The sequence below is a fragment of the Callospermophilus lateralis genome, chromosome 1 (genome assembly GCF_048772815.1).
Source record: "Callospermophilus lateralis isolate mCalLat2 chromosome 1, mCalLat2.hap1, whole genome shotgun sequence".
In the NCBI taxonomy this organism is placed as follows: domain Eukaryota; kingdom Metazoa; phylum Chordata; class Mammalia; order Rodentia; family Sciuridae; genus Callospermophilus; species Callospermophilus lateralis.
In genome coordinates, this window is record NC_135305.1 from 206,310,165 (window position 1) to 206,337,182 (window position 27,018).

General features: G+C 41.8%; 1 protein-coding gene across 2 annotated transcripts in view; it reads left to right on the plus strand.

Moving 5' to 3' along the window:
• Nucleotides 1–27,018, plus strand: part of Lars2 (leucyl-tRNA synthetase 2, mitochondrial) — a 137,776-nt gene that overhangs the window by 66,760 nt on the left and 43,998 nt on the right. For both annotated transcript variants that reach the window (XM_076844543.2, XM_076844550.2), the window contains exons 8-12: nucleotides 8,686–8,793; nucleotides 10,863–11,022; nucleotides 20,160–20,264; nucleotides 23,262–23,377; nucleotides 26,371–26,654. In XM_076844543.2, coding sequence (XP_076700658.2) covers nucleotides 8,686–8,793; nucleotides 10,863–11,022; nucleotides 20,160–20,264; nucleotides 23,262–23,377; nucleotides 26,371–26,654 — 773 coding nt within the window. The remainder of the gene's footprint in view (nucleotides 1–8,685; nucleotides 8,794–10,862; nucleotides 11,023–20,159; nucleotides 20,265–23,261; nucleotides 23,378–26,370; nucleotides 26,655–27,018) is intronic.

The window sequence follows — 27,018 nt, forward strand, 5'->3', positions numbered from 1 at the left end:
TATACCCTGAGATAACCCAGATATTGGAATTAGAAGATTAAGCCAAAAGCATCTGTTATATAAATGGCCTGAGACTTAAAGGATAAGATGGTCTTAATGAGCGGGAAGATGGGGACTCTCAGAAGAGAGTGAAAACTATTTTTAAAAATGAACCAATTGGAAATCTAGAGCAGAAAAGCACAGTATCTGAAATAAACAATTCACTGTTGGGGCTGCAAAGGGATAAGTAAGAACTAAGTAGACCATAAAGCTGGAGGAGCACGCCCCCCCCCATATAGAATAAAGCATGTGTGGTGTTTCTAAAACAGAAATAGAGGAGATGGCTTTGAGAAATTGAAAGGGCTCTACAGCTTCCCAAGAGCCAGGTGGGGAGAGGTGCAGAAGGGTCAGATCAGGCCTTTTCAGTCTTGAGGAGTTTGGACTTTACCATGGGGAGTGTATGTAATCATTAAAAGAGTCTGAGGAAGAGTAGGACATGGTTAGACTTATGTTTTTGTATGATCACTGTGGAAAGTGCAAGGTGCAGAGAGAGCAATTAGAGTGCTGTTATAACGGTCTGGGTATACACAACTTAGACTCGAGTAGGAGCCGTAGAGAAAAGTGAGCAGCTTAGGAAAATATTCAGGATGCAGAATCCATGGAATTTGGTGATATGGTGGATGATAGTTCAGCAATGGCAGCCATCAAGGAAGACCCTGGCTTGAACAGTTGGTGGATGGTTGTTAATGCTACTCACTGGAGGTAGGGACTCCTGGAAAAGGCATCATCCTGACCCTTTTGAGTTTAAGATGACTGTCAGACATTTGAGAAGAGATGTAAAATTAATAGGTCCTTGGAAAATTAAATAAGTCCAAAATTAATAAAATTAATAGGTCCAAAATTTCAAAAAAAAATCAAATGAGGGAGGACATCTGCTCTAACACACAGTATATGGATTGAAGGTGTAACTCAGTGGTAGAGCTCTTGCCTACCATTCACAAGGCTCTGAGTTCTATCCCAAGCAGGACAACAAAATTAAAATTAAATAAGTAAATAAATAAAATGAAACAGCTTAGAATTAACAAAGAGGTACTACTGTATAGACAAGAATGAGATGTTGAATTGGTTGCAGTGCTTTTGGCTGCAAGTAACTGAAAACCCAAGTGATGATGGCTAAGTGCTGCACTTAGCAAGCATCAGTTGCTGGGACTGAGCTAGGATAGGGCTTTGACTTTCATCTCAGTGCTTCTCTTGTCCTTTTCCTTCCTGCTTGTGATCTTATGGTTGCATGCTGACTGCTGCACCTCTAGGTGTCACATCTCCATTCAAAACAGAAAGAGAAAAGGAACAATGCAAGTGAATTCTTCTTGTCTGCAAAGCAAGAACTTTTGCCAAAACTCCCAACTGATGATCCGTTAGCCCCAATTGTGTCATATGGCTGCCCTCAGCTTCAAAGGAAAATAGGAAAGTAGGCTTGTTTTTTGTTTTTTTGTTTTGTTTTGTTTAGCTTCTGTGGTTGAGGTGAAGGTGTAGGGGAATGATGGGCAGTGGGTGCTGGGATGGCCAAGGAGTTGTGCCCACCACAGTTGTATCTGCACCTGGTTTTCGAGCTCTGAGGGCTGCCTCTGTGACATATGACTGGTGGTCGTCTTGGTAGCACGGCTGTGTTGAGGAGCCTGCCTTCCCTTCCCTTCCCTTCCAGAGAAGTATGAAATTAATAAAAATGCTTTATTGGGGCTGCTCTGAGATACATATGTGATTTTTCTCCTCTTACCCCCTCCCACTCTCCTGGATTGTTTGCTCTGTGAAAATGAACGTGAATTTGGCCTCCCATTCTGTGCAAAAGCAGCTTGCAGTAGGAGGCTCGGGAGCAGGTGAATTAATCTTGGCAGAGCTGTGTGGGCGGCAGCTGGTGGGCGGCAGCACCGAGGTTTGCCAGGGGAGGGTGGATTCGAGCCTTCTATCCAGAGGGGAAAAGGGATTCCTGCAGCAGGGTGACAAATGGCCAGAGAGACTGAAAGGGCTGTCATTTGAACTCCATAAGAACCTGGGGTTTGGTTTCCACTGGTGCCTCCTCTGCCCTCTGCTGGCTACACCACAGGCCTGCACCCTGGGCACCATGAAGAAGGACACAGCCAAACCTGGTGCCAGTTTAGTGTCCACACCAAATTGGTAGTTACGTTTTCCAAGTTTTCAGGAATTACCTGGAAACTGTGGTAACGTGGATGAAGTCTGTGTTCACCTTTCCTTCCCTCTCTGGTCACCCTCTCTGAGCTCAGGTCTTTATTGACACCGTCTTACTTGAACCTATACAGTCATACTTAGAGGGTTTGTCCTGCTGTTAATTACAGCTCTGGGATTCAAATCAGAGTGACCAGCCTCTTCCCTGGTGATCTCTACTGTTTCTATGCACTTAGAAACTCATGGTGTTGCTACTTAATAGAGATGATAGAGGCCATTAGCGTTCTCTCCCTAAGTGCAGGCCTTCCTGCCCACCTCTGGAATGTCCCCTCGAAGCCCAATCCCATCTGCTGAGGTTGCTATTAGATCCACTCTCTCAGACTATTTTGTTTCCCTTTCTGTCCTTGTTCTCAGTCCACACCTCACTTTCTCCCTGTCAGGGAAGTAAAGAAAGACAGCTGTGTGTGCTACACCCTCTCTGGAGCCTTCGAGAAGGAGAGAGAACTTCTACAGGGAGCTCAGTCTCCAGAGCAGCACACGCTCTATGAACAGGAAGGTTCTCTCATTTTGTTTTGTTTCCAAGAGGGAAGGAATAACTGCAAAGGGAAAATGGAACAGATAAATCAATGGTTTACTTCTCAGGGTACATTGTCAATAAAATAAATAGTAAAGTTATGTAGAACGTAACATTAGGGTTTGCTTTAAACTCTAAGTAGCCTTTCTGAGCTGCTGGCCAGGTCCTTTGATGCGTGGAGACCTCCTTTCTTCCTGAGGTGTTAGCTTGTATCCAGGGGAACAAAGAGGTGGATTTACCACCTCAAACTCTGAGGGATCTCAGAGTTTCCAGGGAGGGCTGGCAACTGATGCCAGTGAGCCTCTTGAGTTTGGAGAGTCATTTTAATTTTAAAGGTAGAAGAAACTTGAGTCCCCAAGCTTCTTTAATCTGTTTCCTTATCTGAAAACAAAAGGAGACAAACAAAAAAACCCTCATGCCTGCATTTACTTTTGCTTAAAATTACAGAATCCATATGTCGTCTAAAAACAAATTTTAAAGGATTGGGGCTCGGGGTAGCACTCAGTGGTTGAGCACTTGCCTAGCATATGCGAGGCCCTGGTTTCCATCCGTGGCACTGCAAAAAATCAAAATCAAAAACTAAAAGGATAAGGTATTACTTTATTTTAAGCAGCCCACATCCTGTCCTCCTCCCTGGGGGTGACTGCTGCATCCTTGCAAGGAGTGTCCCCACATTTTTGAAGACGACTGACCCAGCCCACACCTTATCATATAATTGAGGCATCCAAGCCCAAGACAGAGCCAGGACCCAGCTGGGTCTCCTCAGTCCCAGTTCTGCATCCTTCCCACCTGCTCCTGAGGACTGGCTTCTCAGCAAACAAGCATTTTTGAGAACGTGTGCAGACAGTAGCTGGTGCATTGTGGGAGAGCAGTCATTAGCAGGTTAGGCAACACAGCAGGCCTGGGAGAGGGCACCAGTGGCCTGTTCCAGTGGCCAGGTAATGGCAAGTACAGTGATGAGAGGTTTTCTGGTTTGTTCTTATTGGCCTCTCAGAGCTAGAGCTGTGTCATGCTTTGCTATGTCATTCTCTGTTGAGTGCCCTGTCCTGACCCCGGGGCCTTCTGGGCCCAGCTGCTTGGAGAACAGAGCGACTCATCCAGTGGCTGCTGCTCCCTCATCAGAAGTGAATAGTCATTAACAGACGTACCCATAGACACACTTTTTTTTTTTTTTTCCCAAAATAAGTGTCATAGAAAGGGACAATTTTCCACGGTATCATTCTGTTCCACTCTATATTTTGCATACTATTTCAGGATGGCTGACTTTTAAGTATCAAAAATGTTTAAAATATAGAATTATTCTTTTTGGAGCTGTAATAAGTTGAGAACTTGGGTAAAGTGCACTCCAGCAGTTTTAAGAGCATTTTAACATGATTTCCACTGTTAAAAACGTGTACACAAGCATACACGTAGGGGAAACAAAAAGTCATCTCACTGGACAGGTAGGTGGCTGTGTTGTTGTGGCAATTTAGCCTCTGTCATCCACATTCTAAGAGTGTGGTGGTAATAGTCAGAACCTGTAGTCACCACGTCCTGGAAGTTAGTGGAATTTAAAAGGTTCTGTTGCTGAAAAGTTGGGATGACCAGAGTCAGTGGCAGAAAGAAAAGAAAGACTGGCAAGTTGGCCCGAGGTGCATGGGTGCGTGGATAAGAATGAGTCAGATTGGCTGCTTCCATGGCTTCCTGGGTCTCTTTATTTCTTCCTCTCCCACAGCACACACGTGGGGATCACATTATGGCCTCTGATAATCACCCTCAGCAAGGGTGGTCCTTCTTTACAGCATCCCTGAGTGTTACATTGTTACGTGTGTTCAGTTCTCTTTATTGGAAGCTTGTGTGTGTGTGTGTGTGTGTGTGTGTGTGTGTGTGTGTGTGTTTAGGATTGAGCCCAGGCCCCCAGGCATGCCAGACAAATACTCTACCACTGAACTACACCCCCTGCCTTGGAAGCACTTGGTCTGTTCCTCCCATTCACATAGCTCTGAGACATGCACTTGACAGTATATGTGAACTGGTTGGTCCCTCCTTTCCTCTTGCCCCTGCAGTCCCCTGGATCCACACCTGGCTGGCAAGTCATATATTAGCCGCAAAATACCTTGCTCAGAACTGATTCTTTCCCTGCTAGATAAACAGCACCTTTACTGGAATTGAAACTTTTAGCATATAACTTAATACAATAGTATAGTTGTGTTTGTAAATAACTGTTTTGTGTGAGATGCCACAATAAGTGGATATTGCTAAAAAATGCATATCCTATTTTAGATAGAGGTTAAAGGAGAGCTGTCATAGGAAGGGTATTTTTTATATTTACTTGTCATGCCTTTTCTAAATTTAAACACGGTAGACATCATGCCAAATGAAGTTTTTTGTTTTGTTTTGTTTTATTACTAGGAATTGAACCAGGGGCCCTCAACGACTGAGTCATTTCCCCAGCCCTTTTTTTATTTTGAGACAGGATCTCACTAAGTTGCCGAAACTGGCCTCAAACTTGCTATCCTCCTGTCTCAGCCTCCTGAGTCACTGGGATTATAGGTGTGGTGGCTGGCTTCCAAATAAGTTTTTTATAACAAATAAATCCTCATGCATAATTTCATGCCAAAATCAAATCAGGAGAGAAAGACTAGGTATGAGTGAAAGTTTATTCCTCTAGAATATATTCCCAAGGGGCTATCTGGATGTTCCAAATCCTTATTGCCTTCACAATTGATTTTCCTTACTTAGACCTGAAGCACACACAGTGTCTTTAAAGTGATTGGATGGAAATGATTCCAAAAGGAGAATAAAGAAATACTGGCAACAAGAGTATGTTTTAGAAAAAGACATACAAAGTGTAATTCAAAAGGAATTGCTAATCAAATCATACTGATTCAGAAGTATGCAAGCTTTTTCAAAACATCCATTTTAGCTGCAAGATGACCTCAGACCTTCTCCCTTCCATTCGTCTCAAACAGTGTCAGCTCTCAGGGTTCTTGTTTCTCAGTTGTCCCCTTAGTAGCTAATACAGCTTCTTGTTTTAAAAAGATCTGTTCTTCTCTATTTTTACAGGTCTCCTAAAAGTTGATCATTTTTTAAAACCACTTCTAGAATTCTCACCGTGGTCAGGTTGCATCTTGGTCAATTCCTCAGTTCATGTACTTCCTCTTTGGGGAAGTATGGATTTATCCCTAACTTTACTTTCCCTTCTTTGAAGAGAGAGCAGAGTAGCCATGTTATATTCATTCCTCTTTTTATCCCCAGCTTTTTAGTTTTAGAGTTTCTTTTTCTTAGTCCTGATTATATTTTGTTACTCAAGACTGTTTGATGGATGTTGCTTCAGCCTGTCTCACTGGTTCATGTTCTTAAATGCTGGCTCATTCTCAGACTCAGTAAGCTAGTAGGATTTCTTTTCTTTCTTTCTTTCTTTTTTTTTTTAAAGAGAGAGAGAGAGAGAGAGAGAGAGAGAGAGAGAGAATTTTAATATTTATTTTTTAGTTTTCGGCAGACACAACATCTTTGTTTGTATGTGGTGCTGAGGATCGAACCAGGCCGCACGCATGCCAGGCGAGCGCGCTACCGCTTGAGCCACATCCCCAGCCCCCAGTAGGAGTTCTGTAAGTTGGAGTTGGCCAGGATGGGGAGGAGGGACACTGCCCACTGTTTGCCAAGTGTGAAGACATGAATCGAGACCAGTACCATCCACCTCATTCAGGTGTGCACCTGGCAACCAGCAGCACTTGTATTTTCAGATCATTCAAGTGAAAATGACTACACAGTCTCTTTGCAAACCCCAAACACTTCTATGTGTGTTAAATAAGAACCATGGGGAAACTCCCCAATGTTGCTTCAGATAATTTTTTTAATGTTTTATTTGTTCTTTTTAGTCATACGTGACAGTAGAGTGTGTTTTGACATATCATACATACATGGAGTATAACTTCCCATTCTTGTGGTTGTACATGATGTGGAGTTACACTGGTCATGTATTCATACATGAACACAGGAAAGTTATGTCTGATTCATTCTACTGTCTATCCTATTTCCATCCTTCTCTCCCTTCCCTTCATTCCCCTTTGTCTAATTCAGTGAACTTCTACTTTTCCCTCCCTCCACCCTTATTTTGAGTTAGCATCCATATATCAGAGAGAACATTCAGCCATTGATTTTGGGGAATTGGCTTATTTCATTTAGCATGATAGTCTTCAGTTTCATCCACTTACTGGCAAATGCCATAATTTCATTCTTATTTATGGCTGAGTAATATTTCATTTTTTGTGTGTATATGTATATGTATATATATATATACGCACATATCACATGTTCTTGCAAATAAGTTTAAATATAGTAATTCCTATACTACATTTAATTCTTAAAATAGTATTCCCACTTTTTGCATCTGGAAGAAGTTGACTTTTGTTTAATTTACATAAATAGAGATGCCTGAAAATTGAGCACAGTAGTCTCAGAATAATAAGAACATCTGGATTATTTGTCATGTTGGATCTGCTGCTTGTCGGTTGAGTCAGATGACCTCTTAGAACCCCATGGTTTTCATTGATTAAAAGAGGGAAGTTCAATGAGGTAATGGTTTCCAGATTGTGCCCAAGCCCTGGGAATCAATGGGGGAAATTAAAGGGAGAGATGCTGCTTCTTTCAACTCTGACACATTGGGTTTCTCAGATTTTATTGAACAGGGATTTCATAGCACTTTTTAAAAACAAGTCTATAAATCTGCTGTTTTTCCCCAGGTATTTGGATTCTGTGAGCCAGTAGGATTTCTTTAAGTTGGGGTTGGCCAGGATGGGGAGGAGGGACATTGCCAATTGTTTGCCAAGTGTAAGGACATGAAATGAGACCAGTACCAACTACTGTCACTATAATTGCAACATCCAAAAAAGGAGGAAGAATATAATCTCATTAAACAAAACGAGCTCTTTAGGTTGAACATTACAAATCCTCTGTAACTATCCGCATCATTCCTTTTCTGGTGGAGCCCAGGCTAGGCCAGCCCTGGGATGAAGGAGAGCTAGTTGGGAGCCGGTGGGCAAGGTGCTGCCTGAAGCCCTATTTCATCAAAAAGCTGCCATGAATAATGTGTTTATTAGGCAAGTGGGATAAAAAGAGCTTGCTGGGGGGTTCAAGATGTTGGTTTCATTTGGCCAATTCTGAAGATTTCTTTTGGTTTTTAAAAATATTCATAGGTTTGTTAGTTTTAAGCAGGCATCTTTCCAGAATTAGCATATGAAAACATTCATATTTCATTCTATTTGAATCTTTTGTGCTCATCCAGATCTGAATATTTTAAGCAAAGCACCTCCACCAGAAGTTTCCCAGCCTCAACAATTCAATCAAGAAGAAAAAACACAGTGAGGGTTTCTATAGAAGTGGTTCAATAATGCAGGGAGAGGGTGGGATGTCAGAACTGAACCTAGTCAACTCCAAATTTTCTTTTTTTTAAATATTTATTTTTTAGCTTAAGGTGGACAGAATATCTTTATTTTATTTTTATGTGGTGCTGAGGATTGAACCCAGTGCCTCACACATGCCAGGCGAGTGCGTTACTACTTGAGCCATATCCCCAGCCCCAACTCCAAATTTTCTTTGGCAGGGAAAGATAGAGCAGGAGGTGGAGCCAATCTTCAGATCCTGATCTTACTTTAGTTCCAGACCATGGGTGAGAGTGCCCTAAACTCTTGTCAAAGACATGAATTATGATCTTTCTTTGTTAATTTTCCTTCTTCCATGAAACTCTGGCTTCCTCCGAATAGAGAAAATGGTCAAACCCATCTCATGCAATTGAGTCAAGATGGGTACATCTTTTTCTAACCTTCGCTCGCCTCTTCCAACAGCAAGCAACTGAGAAGAAGCCAAATCCTGAACCTCCTCTATGATCTATCTTAAAAAACCCAGATCATTTGCTTTCTCTTAAACAAGCTCTGTGCTTTTACTTCTCTCTCCTCTTTTCATTCCCACAGGCCATGCAGGACGCGTTGGCAGACCTTCCAGAATGGTATGGGATAAAAGGCATGCAGGCCCACTGGATTGGGGACTGTGTAGGCTGCCATCTGGACTTTGCACTAAAGGTGATCAAACAATACCAACTCCAGTAATTTATGCTCACAGATCTCCTTCTGCATTTTGGTGCTTATTGAGTAAACCAACTACTTGGAATTCTGAGCAGGACTGTCCAGTAGAAAGACACTGCAAGCCACATGCATAATTTTAAAATTTTCTCGTAACCACATTTTTCAAAAGCACAAAGAAACGGATCACATTAATTTTAATAACATTGTATTTAATCCATTTTACCCCAATACTATCATTTCAAGATGGGATTGGGAGAAATTTATTAAAGAAATATTTTAAATTCATATTTTAGTGCAGTCTTCAGAACCCACCATATTCTCTGCATACAGTGCACATTTGCCACATTTTAAGCCATTGCTGCACACATAAAGTCTTTTGGAGTCCATGAGCCCCCTGAAATTATGCTCATTAAACAAAACAAGCTCTTTAGGTTGAGTATCAGGTTGAATATCAACCTAAAGAGTGTTTCTCTGAGCAGTGTCTGTTGCTCTCTTATTCTCAGAGGGGTTCATGTCACAAAGCAGGTTGAAAAGCAGGGGAAGAGACTAATCGGAACTTCCTTCCTAACCTAGACAGATCTCAAGCTGCTCAGGGTTATGTTCAAAACAGGCAGCCTGTGGAAACACTGCTGAGAGGTCACAACTTGGTCTCTATCCAAACCTTTGGGAGGAAGAAGCAGCAGCCAAGAGACAAAGTTGGCACACCTTTCTAGACACGTCTACACTGACAACCATATCTTTTTTTTTGGTGGGGGGGTTGGTACTGAGGATGGAACCCAGGCCCTTGCTCATGCCAGGGAAGCGCTTTACCACTGAACTATGTCCCCAGCCACTGATAACATACGTGCTATCTGTTGAGTACCTGCTGCTTACTGCTGAGCTCATAGTTCTCTGTTTAGTCCCCTCACAAAAATGATCCAGCTCACTTCAAACACATACACAGGAACACAGGAGGCTTCCTGTAAGGAATGACAGCTTTGGAAACCTTTCAGTAGCAAATCCTGAGCTGAGTTTTTCCTCTTACTGCTTTCCCGAGAAAATAGCAATAGTTCTCAAATTCAGTCCAGCATGACTTTTGCCTAGACTTGCAGAACCTTCTCTTTTGGGTTCCCATGCATTAGCCTGGGTCTGGCTCCCAGGTCAAGGGTCTTTGCTTCTCAACCAAGATGAAGGACGTGGTCTCCGAGCCCCTTGGCCTCTGTAGCATGGGCTGTCTTCTGCATACCTTCCCTTGTCCAACATTTAATTATGCAATTGATTCCATCTCCATTCTGGACCCACCTGAAAATGGGATGGGGACTTGCTGTCTCTAGAGAGGAAACATTCTCGGCCCCACAGGGCAGGCCATTGTGGCTGTGTTTCTTCCTCCGTAGGTGACCCCCATTGGTCCTAGAGCCATATTTTGGACTATCTTTTAGTTCATCACTAATCCCTGTCAATGCATGAAGTACCACCTGTCCTGTGTGTCCTCTGTGGTCTGTACATAATGGACACTCAATTTGTACCTAAAAATGCCACTTTGAAAGGCATTTTAACCAGCTAGGGATATTCAATTGTGTACACAGATCAGGCTTTTCTTTCTCTCATCAAAACAGTAATAACCTCAGTAATAACCTGTTTTTCTGGTTTGGAAAATAAAGATGCCTTTATTTATCTATTTATTTATTTATTTTTAATATCTCCTAAAGTCCCTAAGGAAAATAAAGCTCCATTCCCAGGACAGAAACAATATAACACTGACAGTGATGTTTTTTATTTGTTGCACAAAGGAGCCAAGAAAACTAGGAAAGTACCTTTCTGAGCATGCCCAGACCACCTTCAATTTGGGATCCCCAACGTGCCTGGTGCGGGGATTGGGGGTGGGAGCTCCGACAGAGGAGCTGCAGTTCTCCTGCCTTTCTTCTCAGCCCCTGCCAGGCACCATCTCATTCCCCCACGTGCCTGGCCCTGTGTCAGAAGCTGTCACCACTGTTTACAAATGAGGGAAGGGCCAGGGGATGTGGCTGAGGAGCCACACAGCCCTGAAGGAGGGAGGAGAAATTAAGTGACCTATTTCATCTTGCCAGGTTGATGGACAAGACACAGGAGAAAAGCTGACTGCGTACACGGCCACCCCTGAGGCCATTTATGGCACTTCCCACGTGGCCATCTCTCCCAGCCACAGACTCTTACACGGCCACAGCTCTTTGAAGGAAGCCCTTCAGAAGGCTCTCATCCCTGGAGAAGGTGAGTTGGTGCCCCTAAGCAGAGGCGCTTGCTGCCTTCCAGCTGGACACCCCTTCACAGGTCAAGGTCTTCTCACACGTGGCGTCTCCTGCTCTTTGTTCTTCACCTTGGCCTTACTTCTTAATTTTTTATTTTGAAACAGGCCAGAGACAAAGAACTCTGGAAACATTTGGGTCGTTTACCCCTGGTTTTGCTGTGGGTTACTAGTTTGTCTGCGCCTGGAGCTTATGACTGAAAGCTCAGCTCTTTCTCTTTCGGTAATCTCTATTTAAGCCTCTTTTCTAATTGGAGTAAAATCTTCTCCTTAATTTATAATTCCACCTTCAAATAAAACTATACCAAAAGGGACTAGAGGGAAGCCAGTAAGAGTGAGAGAGAACTTTTCCAACAGCTTATTAACTTTATTATTTTAAAGAATTCAAGAGGTCTTCTGCACAGATGAACAGTCCTGCTCAGGACAGGTGTCTAACAGATCTGCTTGTGAGTGGATCAGGCTGACCTGGAGTTGGCGTGTCACCTTATTCATCAATGAAGATTTCAGGAGTGTTTACGCTTCAGTCAAGATTCTGTGGTTTCAAGCAACAGAATCCATCTGTGACTTGTCCATAGGAAAGAAGGAAAATAGTGGAAAGCTTTGGGAACTTTTCTGGCTAGAGGAACAGCTAAAGAGCTAGTCTAAAAGACTTGGACCAGGCAGCCACTGCAGGGGACAGAGGATAGCAACAGGAGCTAATAGACTGTTTCTCAAGTGCTTCTGCCAGAGTCTCTTCTGATTCCATTGCCAGTGTTTACTTGGTGCAAGATTTCTAATGCAGGAGCCAGACAGGAGGCCATGCACCTATAGGGTAGCTATTCAGGAGGCTGAGGCAGGAGGATCACTGGAGCCCAGGAGCTTGAGACCAGCCTAGGCAACATAGAAGGAAGGGGAAGGGAGTGGAGGAGAGGAGAAGATTTCTATTAGAGGGAAAGGTGTCTAATTGGTGTAGTGGGCTGCCTGGCTTTTTCTTTGGCCAATGCAAGGGTGGGCACCTTCCTTGGTTGAACCAGTGAGAGTAGCTCTCTAAAGACGAAGTCAGGATGCTCTTCCCAGAGGAAGAAGACGTGAGGATATGGAGTGAAAGGAAGTCTTTTCTCAATGAGAAGTAGGTCTCTAGAGTAATTTAAATATTTCTACCGAAACTTTATCCCTATTCTCTTTCATAGAATATAAACTTCAGCCCAGAGTATCCAATCTGAGTGACTGGAGGTTGAATAATAAGTATAATTTGACTAAGAATACTGTTTTGATAGAGATGTAAACTTGCCATTTTTGAAATAAACAGAAGGAAACGTTTTCTGGTATCAGATTGGAGAGCCAGTATCATCATAGATGACCTCTGCTTCAGACTTCTGATTGCCTACTAAGAACATTAAAGCCAGCATTCAAATCAGTGAGTGCTTCATAAGAGCCTGCTGTGAGCCCACCCCTTAGGGATACATGGAGGAGCCCCTCTCAGTCCTAACTGAGAGTGTTTCTGCAGGATAGCAGAGAAGACAGCCGAATGGATGCCACAGTCCTTCATGATACAGGTGGCTTGCTGCAGCTGGTCCCACCTCTTTTCCCCACCTCTATGTGGAAAGAGAGAAGACTTTTGAATTAAAACTTCAATATATGCTTATAAGCTCACTATAGCTTGCTCTTTCTCAGGTTTATTTTCTCTACTTACTGAAAAGAAAAATTGGATTCTTTTCAACTGTTTAGTTTAAATGGAAAACTCATAGATAGTTTCTACACTCCTAAGCAATTCGAGCTTCCTTGAGGGCTATGATGGTTGAATAATATCCAGAATTGAAAAACAAAACTATAAATGTCTAGTCCTTACATTTTTTCTTATGGTTCATTTGGGGATGCAAATTAAAATGAGGTAATTTTAATGGGAGATTAATGGGCTAATAAATTATAGAAGATGGAGTTCCTGAGATGAAAGACATTATAAATTAAAAACATTTCCATATGTAAAAACATTGAGGAATCACTTTAATATATGCACAGAACAGTGTTTTCATGACCACTTGGGCATTGGCACACCTGACTGGCCTGGCCGTTCCATTTTGGTAAATTTAGTGCCAAGTGTAGTGTCTCATTTGGCATGGCTCATAAGCTGATTTTTCCCTATTTTTAATTGTCTCTGAAATCATTCCAAATTGAACATTATACTTGGCACTAAATCTTTCCAGTTCTAATTTTCAGAGTGGAAATATTCTTTTTGCAGATGTCAATTTATTCAGAGTCTCTAGATTAATTTGCACAGCAAGACCCTGGATTTTGCATTGTGACTCTCTAGTCACCTAAAGCCAGTGTGGAGCATCTAATATAATGCAGTTTTCCCAAAAGGTAAATTAAATAACCCTAGGAATAAGGACTTAGCCTCCTCTGGCCTTTAGGATTACTTTTTAACCATGAATGTTGTATCACTGCAGTCACTTAGTATTACTTGTTGGCTTGTTTTTTCCTTGAATGTCAGGTTTTAAGGGTGACTAGTGTTAAAGCAGTGACCACTGAGGGTCGTAGCAGCACACAGTTGTGTTTGAACTTATCACCGCAAGAGTTTAAATTCTCAAATATCAGTTCCTGCTGTTTTGGATGGGTTTCTACATATTATCTCTTGGTTTGCACCAAGATGACCAAATATCGGTCCCAGATCCATCCTTAAGGAGGGTCGTATAACGTGTGAGTTTAGCATTCTCACAGAGCAAGTGATGGGGCTGTTAGGCATGGTGGTCTTGGAGGGTCTTTGGGAAGAGAAGGAGCCCTGAGGGGCTGTGAGGAGGAGGGTGACACTTGTGGACATGGTGATGCTCAAGTGGCAGGGTGGAGGCAGGCAGACCGGTTTATCCCATTAGTGATGAGAAGAGGTGGTGAAGACCACGGAGCCCCGAGAGTAGGAAGGGAGAGGAGGGACCAGCTCTGAGAAGTGTTTGGAAGGCAGCAAGGGTGGAGCATCCTGGGAAATTCCCTGATTGCTGGCCTGGCTGACTGGGTTGTCAAATGTTATTGACTAAATGTATAGTTTTCTGCTTAGCAAATTTGGCACAGATTCCTTTAAGAGAGGAATTACATACCCTGTTTCCCTAGAGTTCTTAGAATTTAGTTTATTTCTACAATGTCTGACATTGCCTCCTTCTTGGTGGACCACCTCTGACTTGAGTCTTAAGCTGTCAATTCTGACTGTAGTCACAGAAAACATCAATAGGGAATTGTCATCAGAGCTCTAGAGGCTGTTCTGTCTTCTCCAGTAATCATTTCTGTCCAGACCCTGGGGCTCTGGGAGTCACACATTTCAGCTCTGACTCACAGACTGTCTACATGGTGCTTTTTTGTTTTGTTTTGTTTTCCTCCAAAGGGTAAATGAGGTCTCCCTAAAGGGTAACTCAGAACCCTACTGTTATCAACATATTGGAGAGCAAGAACTTCCCTAGGAAGCCCCTAGAACATTAAATAATTCATTGTCCACTATCATTTGCCCTGTCTCCATAATCTCAGCCTGGGGGTTGGCACAAAGGGGTGAGAAACAGATCCATAATCTCAGGGCAATAGTTTTGTTTGGGTTTGTTTTTTTTGTTTTTTTTTTTTGTTTTGTTTTGTTTTGTTTTTGTTGTTGTTGTTGTTTTAGTTGTCAATGGACCTTTATTTCATTTATTGATATGTGGTGCTAAGGATCGAACCCAGTGCCTCTCACATGCTAGGCAAGCGTTCTACCACTGAGTCACAACTCCAGCCCCAGTGGCTTGGTTTTTATCCACTTTTTCTGGCATATTCTTTCAGCACATGTTAATAGATGTTCTATAGAGGGGAAAGCTTCTGTGCTCCAGAAATCTGGAATAAACCAAAATATTCAGGTCTCTTTGCTCCTGACTTGAAACCTTTGCTGTGCTGTTATGCACTGTGAATGTCTGAGGGAGGAGGTCTTCTGTGACACTTGTCATCTTCACTGAGCCACAGAGCCCCATTGCCACAGAGCATCCCTGAGAAGTGGTTGCATGAACTCTGCTCTGGTGAACACCAGATGAAAATCATGTGTCTGTTTTCTTCCAAGGTCAGGAGAGACCCGCCTTCTTCACAGAGGGCACCCTGAAAGCAGAGGGCACCTCTGGGCCTGGAATGTTTCCTTTGTAATTACTAAAATATTCAACTGTTTTCTCACTGCTCTGTGAGATGGTTCTTTGGGTTTCTCCATGACTCTCTTAGATTCTTGCCTCATGTTACCAGCACAAGATTTAGGAGAAATGTGGAGAACACAAGACCTAGTCAGGAATTTCAGATTTTAGTTTCTTTTAAGAAATGAATTTTGACCAGGTACAGAATGCAAGTTGATATTGTACATTCAGTGCAAACCTATTTAAATATTTAGGTTTAAAGACTAATTTTTTCCCCTAATCGAAAAACTGGCATAACTAAACTTTAATATGGAATGGAAAAATCCAACTCTTTAATGCAATTCTCTATGTTTTTTAGCATATTAAAAATTTCGGGGCTGGGATGTGGGCTCAAGCAGTAGTGCGCTCACCTGGCATGCGCGGGGCGCTGGGTTCGATCCTTAGCACCACATAAAAATAAAATAAAGATGTTGTGTTCACTGAAAACTAAAAAATTTTTAAAAATTCCCTTATAACAAGCTTATTTAAATAAAATTAACAAACATACAAGTCATCCACTCGATATTCAGTGGATATAATTCAGTGGTTTTTAAAATAGGCACAGAGTTGTGCAACCATCACCACAATCAATTTTAGAACATTTTCATCATCCCCAGAAGAAATCCCATATCCTTTCAGCAGTCACACAGCCTCATTCCTTCCTAATCCAGCCCTAGGCTTTCTGTCTCCATTTATTTGCCTATCTGGGACATTTCATGTAAGTGGAATCATATGACATTTCTCCTTTATGTCTGACTTCTTTTCATTTATCATAATGTTTTCAGGGTTCTTCCATGTGTAGGATGTGCTTTATTCTTTCTTTCTTTATTGGTGGGCGGGTGTTCACTGGGGATTTTAACCCAGGGGGTACTTTAGCACTGAGCCACATCCTCAGCCTTTTTTTTTTTTTTTTTTTTTTTTTTGAGACAGAGTATCACTAAGATGCTTAGGGCCTCGCTAAGTTACTGAGGCTGGTCTCAAATTTGCAATCCTTCTGCATCAGCCCCCCCAGTTGCTGGGATTACAGGCATGTGCCACCACGCCAGGCTCATTTTTTTTCTTATTTCCAATATGGATACTCCAGCATATGGCTATACCACATTTTATTTAATCACCCATTAATTGATGGACATTTGGGTTATTTCCACTTTTTTATTATTATGAATAATACTGCTGTGAACAGTCATACAGATTTTTGTGTGGGCACGTATTTTTATTTCCTTGAGTATATACCTGGGAGTGGAATTGTGAGGTCATTTAGGAACTATTTGAGGAACTCCAAGACTGTTTCCAAAGCAGCTTCAAACACCAGCTGTGTGTGAGTATTCCAGTTCCCCCATACCCTTGCCAACATTTGCTGTCATCTGTGTTTTTGATTATGATCATCCTAGTAGGTGTCAAGTGCTGTCTCATTGTGGTTTGGGTTTGCATTTCCTTGATGGCTAGTATCATCAGGAATCTTTTCATTTATTAATTGGCCATTTATGTCCTCTTTAAAGAAATGTCTTTCAGATTTGACACCTTTCAATAATTCTTTACATATTCTAGACATAGTCCCTTATCAGATATGTAACTTTCAAAAATGTTCTCCAGTAATAGAGTTGTCATTTCATTTTCTTGATGGTGCCCTTGGAAGCACAAAAGTTTAATGAAATCCAATTTATATATTTTTTTCTCTTATTGATTTTTTTGCTTTGGATTTTAAAGCTAAAAAAAATGATTTTACATGTATGCTTTCTTTGAAGAATTGTATTTTTACTTACTTACTTTATTTATTTGTTTGTTTGTTTATTTATTTATTTATTTATTTTTGGTGGTGCTGGGGATTGAAGCCAGGCCTTGTTGTGAATGTGAGGCGAGCAGTCTACCAACCCCAGCTTGATGAATTGTAATTTTTGATCTTACATTAGGTCTTTAATCCTAATGGCATGAGGTTGGGGTCTGGCTTAATGCTTTTGTGTGTAGTCATCTTACTTTTTATATTCCCACACATATCTTAGAAATCAGACTGCTTCCTCCTCTTTATTTTCTGGTCTTCACTTAGTATTCTATCAGAAACTATTTCTTTGGTTTTATGTAGGCTTCACAATTATTTTTTAATCCATATATAATACCTGTTAATCCATGTAGCATAATATTCTAAATCTTCCCTATTAAACCTTTGACTTTTTTAATGTTTGAGACTATCATAAGATAGCTGGTGTGATCATTTGTGTCCTCATAGCTCTTTGCTTTTGTAGAATTTTCCTTAAGAATGGGATTTTTTGTTATTATCCAAAGTTGTGAACATTTGTCTAGTTCTCTTCACATGCATGTATTGGTTTCTAAAAGGCTTTATCAGTTTGTAATGCTGAATCCAGAGAAATAGGAACTTCAACTTTACAGGTGGGTGCTACCCTTTTAAAAGTTTTTGCTCATTTCTCAGATATAAAATGACAATATTTCAAAATTACCTTAATTTTCATCTCTTTTTTAGAAAAATAGTGTTTTTTAAAATCCAAGTGATATAAACCGAGCAAGCACAGTGGTGCATGCCTATAATTTCATTGACTCAGGAGACTAAGGCAGGAAAATGGCAAGTTTGAGACCAGCCTCAACAACTTAGGAAGACCCTGTCTTAAAATAAAAAGGGTTGGAGATATAACTCAGTGTAAAGCACCCCAGGGTTCAAACCCCAGAAACCCCCACCCCCCAAAATTCCAAGTAATATGTATATAAATTATAACCACAGCAATAATAGTCAACTCCTCATGAGTTGACTCCTCAGCCACTTCTAATGATTTTAGGTGCATGTTACTCAGGATGTAAGTTTAGTGACTATGACATAGTCCTAGAGAAACAGGAGTTTCTTTCTTGCTCACATGAAGCTGGGGTGAGTTTGACAAGTCCACTGGGGAGGTGATCAGCCCAGCACTCTTTCTGTTGTCTTCTCTGCCCTTCAAGGGTTTTCCAAGGTGCTCTACACTTCCTCGTTCCAGGAAGTAGGCAGGGACCTAAATTGATGAGAAAAAGGATGTGCCCCTTTCCTTTGACAGCATGACCCAGAAGTTACTTCTGCACATACCCAAATGGCCACAGCTCATTGCAAAAGAGGTGGGCCACTGCAGCCATTGCTGTGCAGCCTCGAGTCCAATTATACATTCTATTGCTGACCCAGAAGAGGAGGCAGATATAGGTAGGCTGTGTCCCACACTCTTCCCTGCATCGGTCTCCATATCTGAATAACACACTTCTCCTGCTGTATATCTCTGCACCAATTCTAGGTGTTACTTAGATACTTTAACTCTTACCCCCCAGCTTCCTAATAACATTTTATCATAATGGCACAAGTTGCCAATATACATCTCATCTTTGAGAAGGGATGACAGGTAATCAGAAATAGGAGTTTCCACTTTGAGAAATGAGTCAGTACTGACCAGCAGGTGCCTCACTCCCATCTCATCTTTACCATCACTGCTGGGACCTCCTCTTCGGAACCGGTTTAGGTCACATGTCACTATGTCCACTATACCCCATGCTTCCTGACATGCAAAGTGAAAGAATTAAAAGTGGTCTTGATGCCTACAGAATCTGTCTTTACCTCTTTCAAATATAAATCCTTATTCCTGGACTGGTGGAGTTTTTTTTGTTTTGTTTTTTGTTTTTTTGTCGGGGGGGCGGGGGCGGGGTGGGATACTGGGGATTAAAGCCAGAAACTATCACTGAGCTACATCCCCAGTCCTTTTTACTTTTCATTTTGAGCATGGTCTGGGTAAAGATGCCAAGGCTAGTCTCAATCTTGCAACCCTCCTACCTCAGCCTCCCAACTCACTGGGATTGCACCTAGTTTTTGGCTTATTTTAGTTTGTTTATATCTTTGAACTACATGAAGTCTTAAAAGTGTAAGTCTCAGTATCCATCAATTATAACTGCTGCTAATTGGTTATGTTGTTAAATAAACTCAGATGAACCCATCCATTATTTGTTTACCATTTCTCATCCCTTCTTCCTTTGGGACTTTATTTAGGTCTGTATGCTTCTAAACCTACACATCATCAGTAAAGACATAAGCTTATATGGCTTGTCTCCCTGTTGTGGGAGTTGTAATAAGCTTCATTTAAAATGATACAAGGTTTGAATAAATCTAAATTAAGTGTTCTATTAGACCACATAAATCATTCACAACTGAGCCAACTATATTATGATTGCATTTTCCTTCTTTCTGTTTTGAATTTCTGGCTGAGTCTTCCTGTACCCTCCTGACACCACTTGAACTCCTCTCAATACAGTTTTCTATGTAATACAACCTTCCGTATAACTTATTGATTCCCTTGTCTTCCTGAAGATGTGTCCCAGGGCTCTGTGTCCTGCTTAGACCTAACCTGGTCCCTCTCCAGGCCACTGCTGTACATCTGTCCTTCTAAGCCCTTCCCTCTGTCTTCATGCTATGAATGTCTCTGTTTCTTGGGTCCTGTGTCTGCTCTTTTTCTTCATCATCCCGTGTCTTCTAAGAAAAGAGTACTGGCAAGGAGCTATTTTGCCTTAGCATTTCTGGAAGCCTCTCCCCCTTTCTTCTCAGTCATTCTCTCTACCTTATTCGTGACCATCTTCATGTGTTATCGTCTGGGGTTTCAGGTGTCTCCTGCTTTCATTAGAGATAAATTTTGTGTTTATTCTATACATAGGAGATAGTTTTCAGAGGGAAAAGACAGGAGTGAGAACGTCTTTACTCCACCATCTGGAAACCAGATGCTGTCACTGCTTTCCTTAGGAGCAGGAGGAACATTTCTCATGAGCCTGTTTAATCTTTTGGTTTTCCACTCGTGTGAAGTATCTATGAATACCCTTCAAAGGACACGTTCTTTAACAATTAGTACCAAGCACAGAAGAGCTCTTGCTTGCTTCTCTCACATGCCTCCTCTGAGATTCAGGTGGTTGGTGTCACAGTTGACTAGCGCACAGTGGTTTGTTCTCATTTTCAGATTGCCTCACGACCGTCACAGCTGTCAACATGCTCACCCAGCAGGAGGTCCCTGTCGTGATTGCGGCCCGAGCTAACTTTGAAGGCTCTCTGGATTCAAAAATAGGTAAGCAGCTATTAAAATGTCATCATAATAATATATTTCACAGGTTTAAGATCAAGGTACTTGCCTATTGCTGTTACTTGAAAGAGCTGTCAAGTCCAAGACTCTTCATAAAATGAGTACTTTTTCTTTTTTTTTCCTGCTTTTTTTTTTGGCAGTGCTAGAACTGAAGCCAGGGCCTCTTGCATGCCAGGCATATACATGTATATGTGTGCCCTACCATGAGCTACATCCCCAGCCCCTTACTTTTTCATTTAATCATTCCTTATTTAAGAACTATATTTTAAAAACATAAGTATATCACAACTAACCAGTTGCTATTGAAATAATAAAAAATGTCTGGCCCATGGATCAAGAGTTAGTTGGTGAGACTTAGGCATATGATGCAAGGAACAATACAACTCAGATGGAAATCCAATTCAAAACTGGTAGAATCGTCAGCAGGTGATGAGATGGGGGTTCCAAGCACACATGATCAACGTGGGCTGGGCTTTTGGTGAAGGCTTTGTGGAGGAGGTGAACTTGAGCTATTCAAGAAAGAATTGTGAAACAGCAGCAAAATTGGAGGCATATTTAGAACTGTAAATTGGATGTCCTTGGCAGCCTTACTCATTCGTGAGTGTTCTAAACTATCACCATGTAACAGGAAGTCTGGGAATGAGCAAAGGACAGGAATCTAAAGACAGCTCTGTCCAAAATCATCTTTCTTTAAGGCAGGCTGCGCATCTCTCTTCCACAGTAGATTCCATCCGGTCTCCAAAATGCCAAAACCTTCAGAGACAGTTATTTCCCTCTGTTTTCCTAGCAGAAGAAATAGTGTTTCTTATTAAAATCATATTTCCCCCCTATAATGCCCAGGTGGGTTTTTGATGAAGTGGTTTGAAGGGACATCAAAGCAGAAAAGCAATACTAAGTCATCCAGGTCATCCTCTTCTGACCACTTGAGCCTAGAAAGTGTGCGTTGGTCAAGAAAATACCTCCATTACCTGAAGCATTTTATAATCTAAAAATTCATAATATGACCAGCCAGGACAAATATTAAAGGAAGCTCTTGTGAATATGACTATTTGACATTTTCTTGTTTGTTTGTTGGGTATTTTGAGTTAGATCACTTAATACAATGTGGGAAGCTCTAAAGAAAAAAAATAGATTTTTTTTTTTTTAGATGTGCATGGAAAATTGTTTTTCCTATTGTCCTGATTTCCCACAGTTACGTAATTATCATTTTCTAAATTATTGCTTCTTGCCCTCTAAGAAAGACAGAAGCAAAAATAAATAAGAGATAAGTGATATTTTTGCCATCTCACCTGCACTGTTGCAAGCAATTCACATTCTACTGAGTTTCATAGAACCAACACCGGGTCCCAGATCATTCTTTATATGGCCAAATAAGTTTTGTGGTCACAGTGTCTCCTTTCTTTTTTTTTTTCTTCTTCTTCTTTTTTTATTATTAGTTGTTCAAAACATTGCAAAGCTCTTGACATATCATATTTCATACATTTGATTCAAGTGGATTATGAACTCCCATTTTTTACCCCGTATACAGATTGCAGAATCACATCGGTTACACATCCACGTTTTTACATACTGTCATACTAGTGTCTGTTGTATTCTGCTCCCCTTCCTATCCTCTTCCTATACCCCACAGTGTCTCCTTTCAAACATCAATCCTTCTAACTCCTACTCATACACATTAGAATGTAGTAAATGACTTATTTCCTTCCTTGACATGAATACTTTAATTTATTTATACTGGGGGTTGAACCCAGGGGTTGTCTGCCAGTGAGCTACATCCCCAGCCCTTTTTTTGTTTTGAAACTGGATATTGCTAAGTTGCCAAGGCTGGTTTCAAATTTTCAGTCCTCCTGCCTCAGCCTCCCAGGTAGCTGGAATGACAGAAATACACCACCACATCGGGCCCATGAACACTTTTTGATAATATTTATTGCTTATCATTTATTTTAGCCCTTCAGGTCACCCAACATTATTCACTTTCTTAGGTGCTTTCTGTCATAATCCCATCTGGAACAACACAGAATTTTCCATCCTATCACAGAGCCTTCTATGATTCCAAGGAGAATCATGAAAAAAATCATTCCTTCCAACTTGTCTCCCAATCATTAAATCACACTTCTAGGACAATATTCTGGAGAAGATGTTCCAAGATCTTACTCAGCCTTCTGCTCATTACCCTCACTTTTCAACATAAAATGTTGAATCCACAAATATGGCAGCAGTTTCAACAGATAGCTCTATAGCAGGAGTTCTCAACCAGGGGCTCTGCCACCAGGAGACCTTTGGTACTTTGGTAGACTGTCCCAACTACCAGTGCTACTAGTAAGAGCCAGGGATGCTGCTCACCATCCCAGAATGGACAGAACAGCCCCCACATCAGAGAGTCCATAATGCCAGCAGTCCAGAGGTTGAGCAAATCTATGCCTGCAGAATCAATAACTGGGAAAACCTGTTCAGCAAAGCAGCAGGCCTTGGCCCCTCTGCTGAGTGAATTCTTTATGCTCAACTTGTTTCCTCAAGGATGTATGTGGGTGAAAAAATGCCTTCAGGAACAAAACACAGCTTTCAGCTTCCTGAGTGGATTTTTGTGGGGTTTTAGGAAATGCTGAAGAAGTCAGCTGTACTTACCAACAAAAAACTCAGTATCCTTTGTCACTGAGGGAATTTGAAGAAAAGGTTTCCCTAAATGCTCATGTCATGTTTCATTGACCAAAATAATAATAAAATAATAATGTGTATTTCAAGATGTACATTATTTTTTAAAAAGAAACTAAGCAAAGGAAAATAAAACCAACATGGTAAACTGATCATATTAGGGTAATAGAGTGTGTTCCATTCTCCCAGTGAATCTGATGCAATTTTATGACTTCTAAATTAAGTGAGATCGTCTCCTTTAAGAAGCTAAATCCAGGTGTTGAAGCCATCAATTATTTTGTGATTTGGGTGCTTGCAAAAAAGGTGTTCTGTTTCTCCCCCTCTGAATAGGAATTCCCAGCACAAGCTTGGAGGACACCAGCTTAGCCCAAGCCCTAGGCCTGGCCTACTCTGCAGTCATTGAAACTTTGCCAGATGGCACAGAGAGACTGAGCAACTCTGCTGAGGTTGGTGTCCCATGGCATATACCTGTGGACCTTCTTCTAAAATCCTGACCTTGATATGAGTTCCGTGAGACATTTTTCCTTCAGATGCAAATTATAATCTGCCCTTTCAATTGTCCTTGCAACTAACTAACTGTCTTGCACCCTTGTTTCTCTATGAAAACAAAACATTTATTCTTCATCAAGATCTAGAAGTTTATAAGCTCTGAATCCAACCCAACCCTAGAATAGTGTGCCATCATGGGAATCTAGTTCTTGAAAGAGGTGACTAAACTTGATTCTTCTTCCTGAAGAACATTTCTATTGTCTCCAGGTTGTTAACTTTGTTTCCAGCCAAAGTTTAACTTATTTATAAAAATGAACAGAGAAGTTGAGAATCACAGTCATTTGGTCAAGGTTCTTGCCAACATTAGACAGCAGCACTTGAAGATGGTACATCTGGCAGGATTTGAGTACAGCCTTTGTGCCAAATCAAACCAGAAAGTGATGGAAAAAGTAGGGTGAGAGATGGGGGGGAGTAGGAAATGGCTTAGAGCAGCACTATTATGGTTTGGATATGAGGAGTCCCCTGAAAACTCCTATGTTAATACAGGAAATTCAGAGGTGAGATGATTAGGTTATGGGAACAGTAACCAAATCGGTGCATCCTAATTTAAGTGGGTTGACTAGGTGGTAACTTCAGACAGGTGGGACGTGGCTAGAAGAGGTAGGTCACTGGTACTGTACCCTGGAAAGGTTCATCTTGTCCTCAGCCCCTTCCTCTCCCTCTCTCTATTTCCTGGCTGCTGTGAATGAAGCAGCACTCACCATGAGCTGGGTCTCTGGAGCCATGAGCCAAAATGAACTTTCCCTCCTCTATTAATTATTTTGGTCATAGCATGAAAAGCTGCTTAACACAAATAGTGAGTCTCAGCATCACCTGCTGGCCTTGTTAAAATGCAGGTTGCCTGGTCCCACCCAGCCAGGAACTTGCATTTCCAGCCATTCTGCAGGTGCTGCTGTTGCTGCTGGTGGTCCAGGGACTATATTTTTAAAATTACCAGCTTGGAACTTTGTTACTCAAAGTCTGGTCCCTGGCCCAGTATCATTGGCATTACTTGTTAGAAATGTGGATACTGGGACCCCATCCTAGTCAAGTAAGATCTTTGTGTGATTTTTATGCACACTAAAGTTACAGAGTACTGGCTTAGAGCACTCTGCATTAAACTAGACTGCACACTAGAGACACCTAAAATACTTAGGTCTAAAATACTTAGGTCTCACCCCAGAGATTCTGATGTAATGACTATTGATGATGAGGGTGTGAATTGGACATCAAGAGTGTTCAGAGATCCCCAAGTGATTCTTCTGTGAGACAGAATCTGGGAACTACTGGCCTAACATAGTGATTCCACATCTGGTCATGTCTCTGAATCACTGGGGAGGTGCTTACTGGCCCCATCCAGGGTGGTCCTGATCCAATTAGACCTAAAGATTCAGCTTTTACAGGTTTGGGACCACTGTCTATCGGGTGTTTTATTTTTCTATAAATAAGAGAATTGTGACCAGGTTTTTCTTTTTCCTTTATAAGGAGTGACGGCATTTTCTGACCTCATATTTGTATCTTCACTTCATAAATTGCATCTCCAGACATGACTCACACTCTAAGATCGTGAACCTTTATTTAGACCTTATTGAGCGGGCCCCCTGGAGGTGGAACAGAGCCAGCTAAGGAGTTGTAAGGGACCTGGGCCAACGCTCTGCGTTAGGGCACGAGAGAGGATATCCATGGCCAAAATGAGCTTCACTGCCCAGAGAAATATCCACTCCTTAATATAGACTCTGAGTGTTAGTTATACTCCTCGGCTTCTTCACATAGCTTCAGATGGCCTGTTGAATCCTCTCCTGGCTCTAGGCTAAATAGCTGGGATAGAGGAATTTCTCCAATGAATAGAAAGAGAATGGATGGTCAAAAGCCATTTCCTCCGTGAGCTTCTGGATCATAAAGATAGTGGTGTGTGGAGAGATGGACTTTCAAGAAAGCTTTTAAAAGTGCATCATAACTATATGGTAGCAGGAGGATGGAGCTTAGTTAGAGACTGTCCCCAGGCGCAGGTACTTTAGACAACACATCAGACTGCTAAAGAAAAGCACTACCCTTGGTCAACATGGCTGTATTTTCTTACTCTTTGTGTCTCATGACTATGAGCTCCTTGAGAACATAGACAGACCGTATTTATCTTTGTGCCAAGGCCTAGCATAAGCCCAACACATAGTAGGTACACATTATGCCTTCACTGAACCAATTCCAGGGCAACAGTCTGGTTGTTCACAAATCCCACTGGCTCACTTTGTACAATTAATTTGGCTCTCTGAAAAGGATCAGTAAAAAGAGAATTTCTCTTTTGTACTATTCCTGTTCAGCCCTGCTCTCTGTGAAATGGGAGCATTTAAATATAAAAGGTATGGTCTGTGTCTTTAAGCCATGGTATGGATTGTCTTTATAATATTGCCTTTATAATTCCTTCTCTGGATATCTTTTCCTCTAACAGAGGACAGGACATTAAAAATACATATCATGCAATTCTTCACTGGCAGCAAAATGCTGATATTTGATTATCCCTATAGGTATCACAGGGTTCTAGAATAAGGAGAGCCACAGAACCAGGGCTAACTTACCAACCGGATATAGACAGGATACATAGTGCCTAGGCCCATAGTACTTTAGAGGGTTTTTAAGTTCTTTTAAAATTTAAAGAGAAAAAAATGAACTTTTTAGTGTCAAAAATTATACTTGTCTTTATATCAAAGCAGTCATAAAATATGATTTTTGATATTAAGGAGGAAGGGACCCATAAGGCAAAAGCACTTGGAGCTCAAGAGAGTCCAAATGCGACCCTGCATAGAACCCATCCCTTGGGAGAGCCACACGTAAACACAGCAGTATGGGATGGCAGTGTGGGGGTGGTACCTTGTCTTACGCAGAGAAGATCAGCCATTTCTCCTTTGCCTCTCAGTTCACAGGTATGACCCGGCAGGATGCCTTCCTAGCCCTGACTCAGAAAGCCCGAGGGAAAAGAGTGGGTGGAGATGTGACAAGTGACAAACTGAAAGACTGGCTGATCTCACGGCAGCGGTACTGGGGCACGCCAATCCCCATTGTCCACTGTGCAGCCTGCGGCCCAGTGCCTGTACCCCTGGAGGACTTGCCCGTGACCTTGCCCAACATCACATCTTTCACTGGCAAAGGAGGCTCCCCACTAGCTGCAGCTTCGGAGTGGGTGAACTGCTTCTGCCCACGGTAAGGAGCCACTTCCTACAGCAGCGACTAAACCTGTGACCCCAGCACCCTGAAAATGTCTCAGACCCCCTTTCTCTCTCCTGGTGCTAACTCAGCTCTCTTTTCCCATGACTTCCGCTGCCTAGAAGGAATGCCACAGGTCTTTTGGGACCCTTGAGAGAAGGGTCTGGAATCTGGCTCAGTCACTGTGACGGGTGCCTTCCCCTCTCCTCTTGAGTTTTTTTTTTTTTTCTTTTGGGTATTGGGGACTGAACTCAAGGGCACTTGACCATGAGCCACATCCCCAGTCCTATTTTGCATTTTATTTAGAGACAGGGTCTCACTGAGTTGCTTAATCCCTCACTTTTGCTGGGGCTGGCTTAGA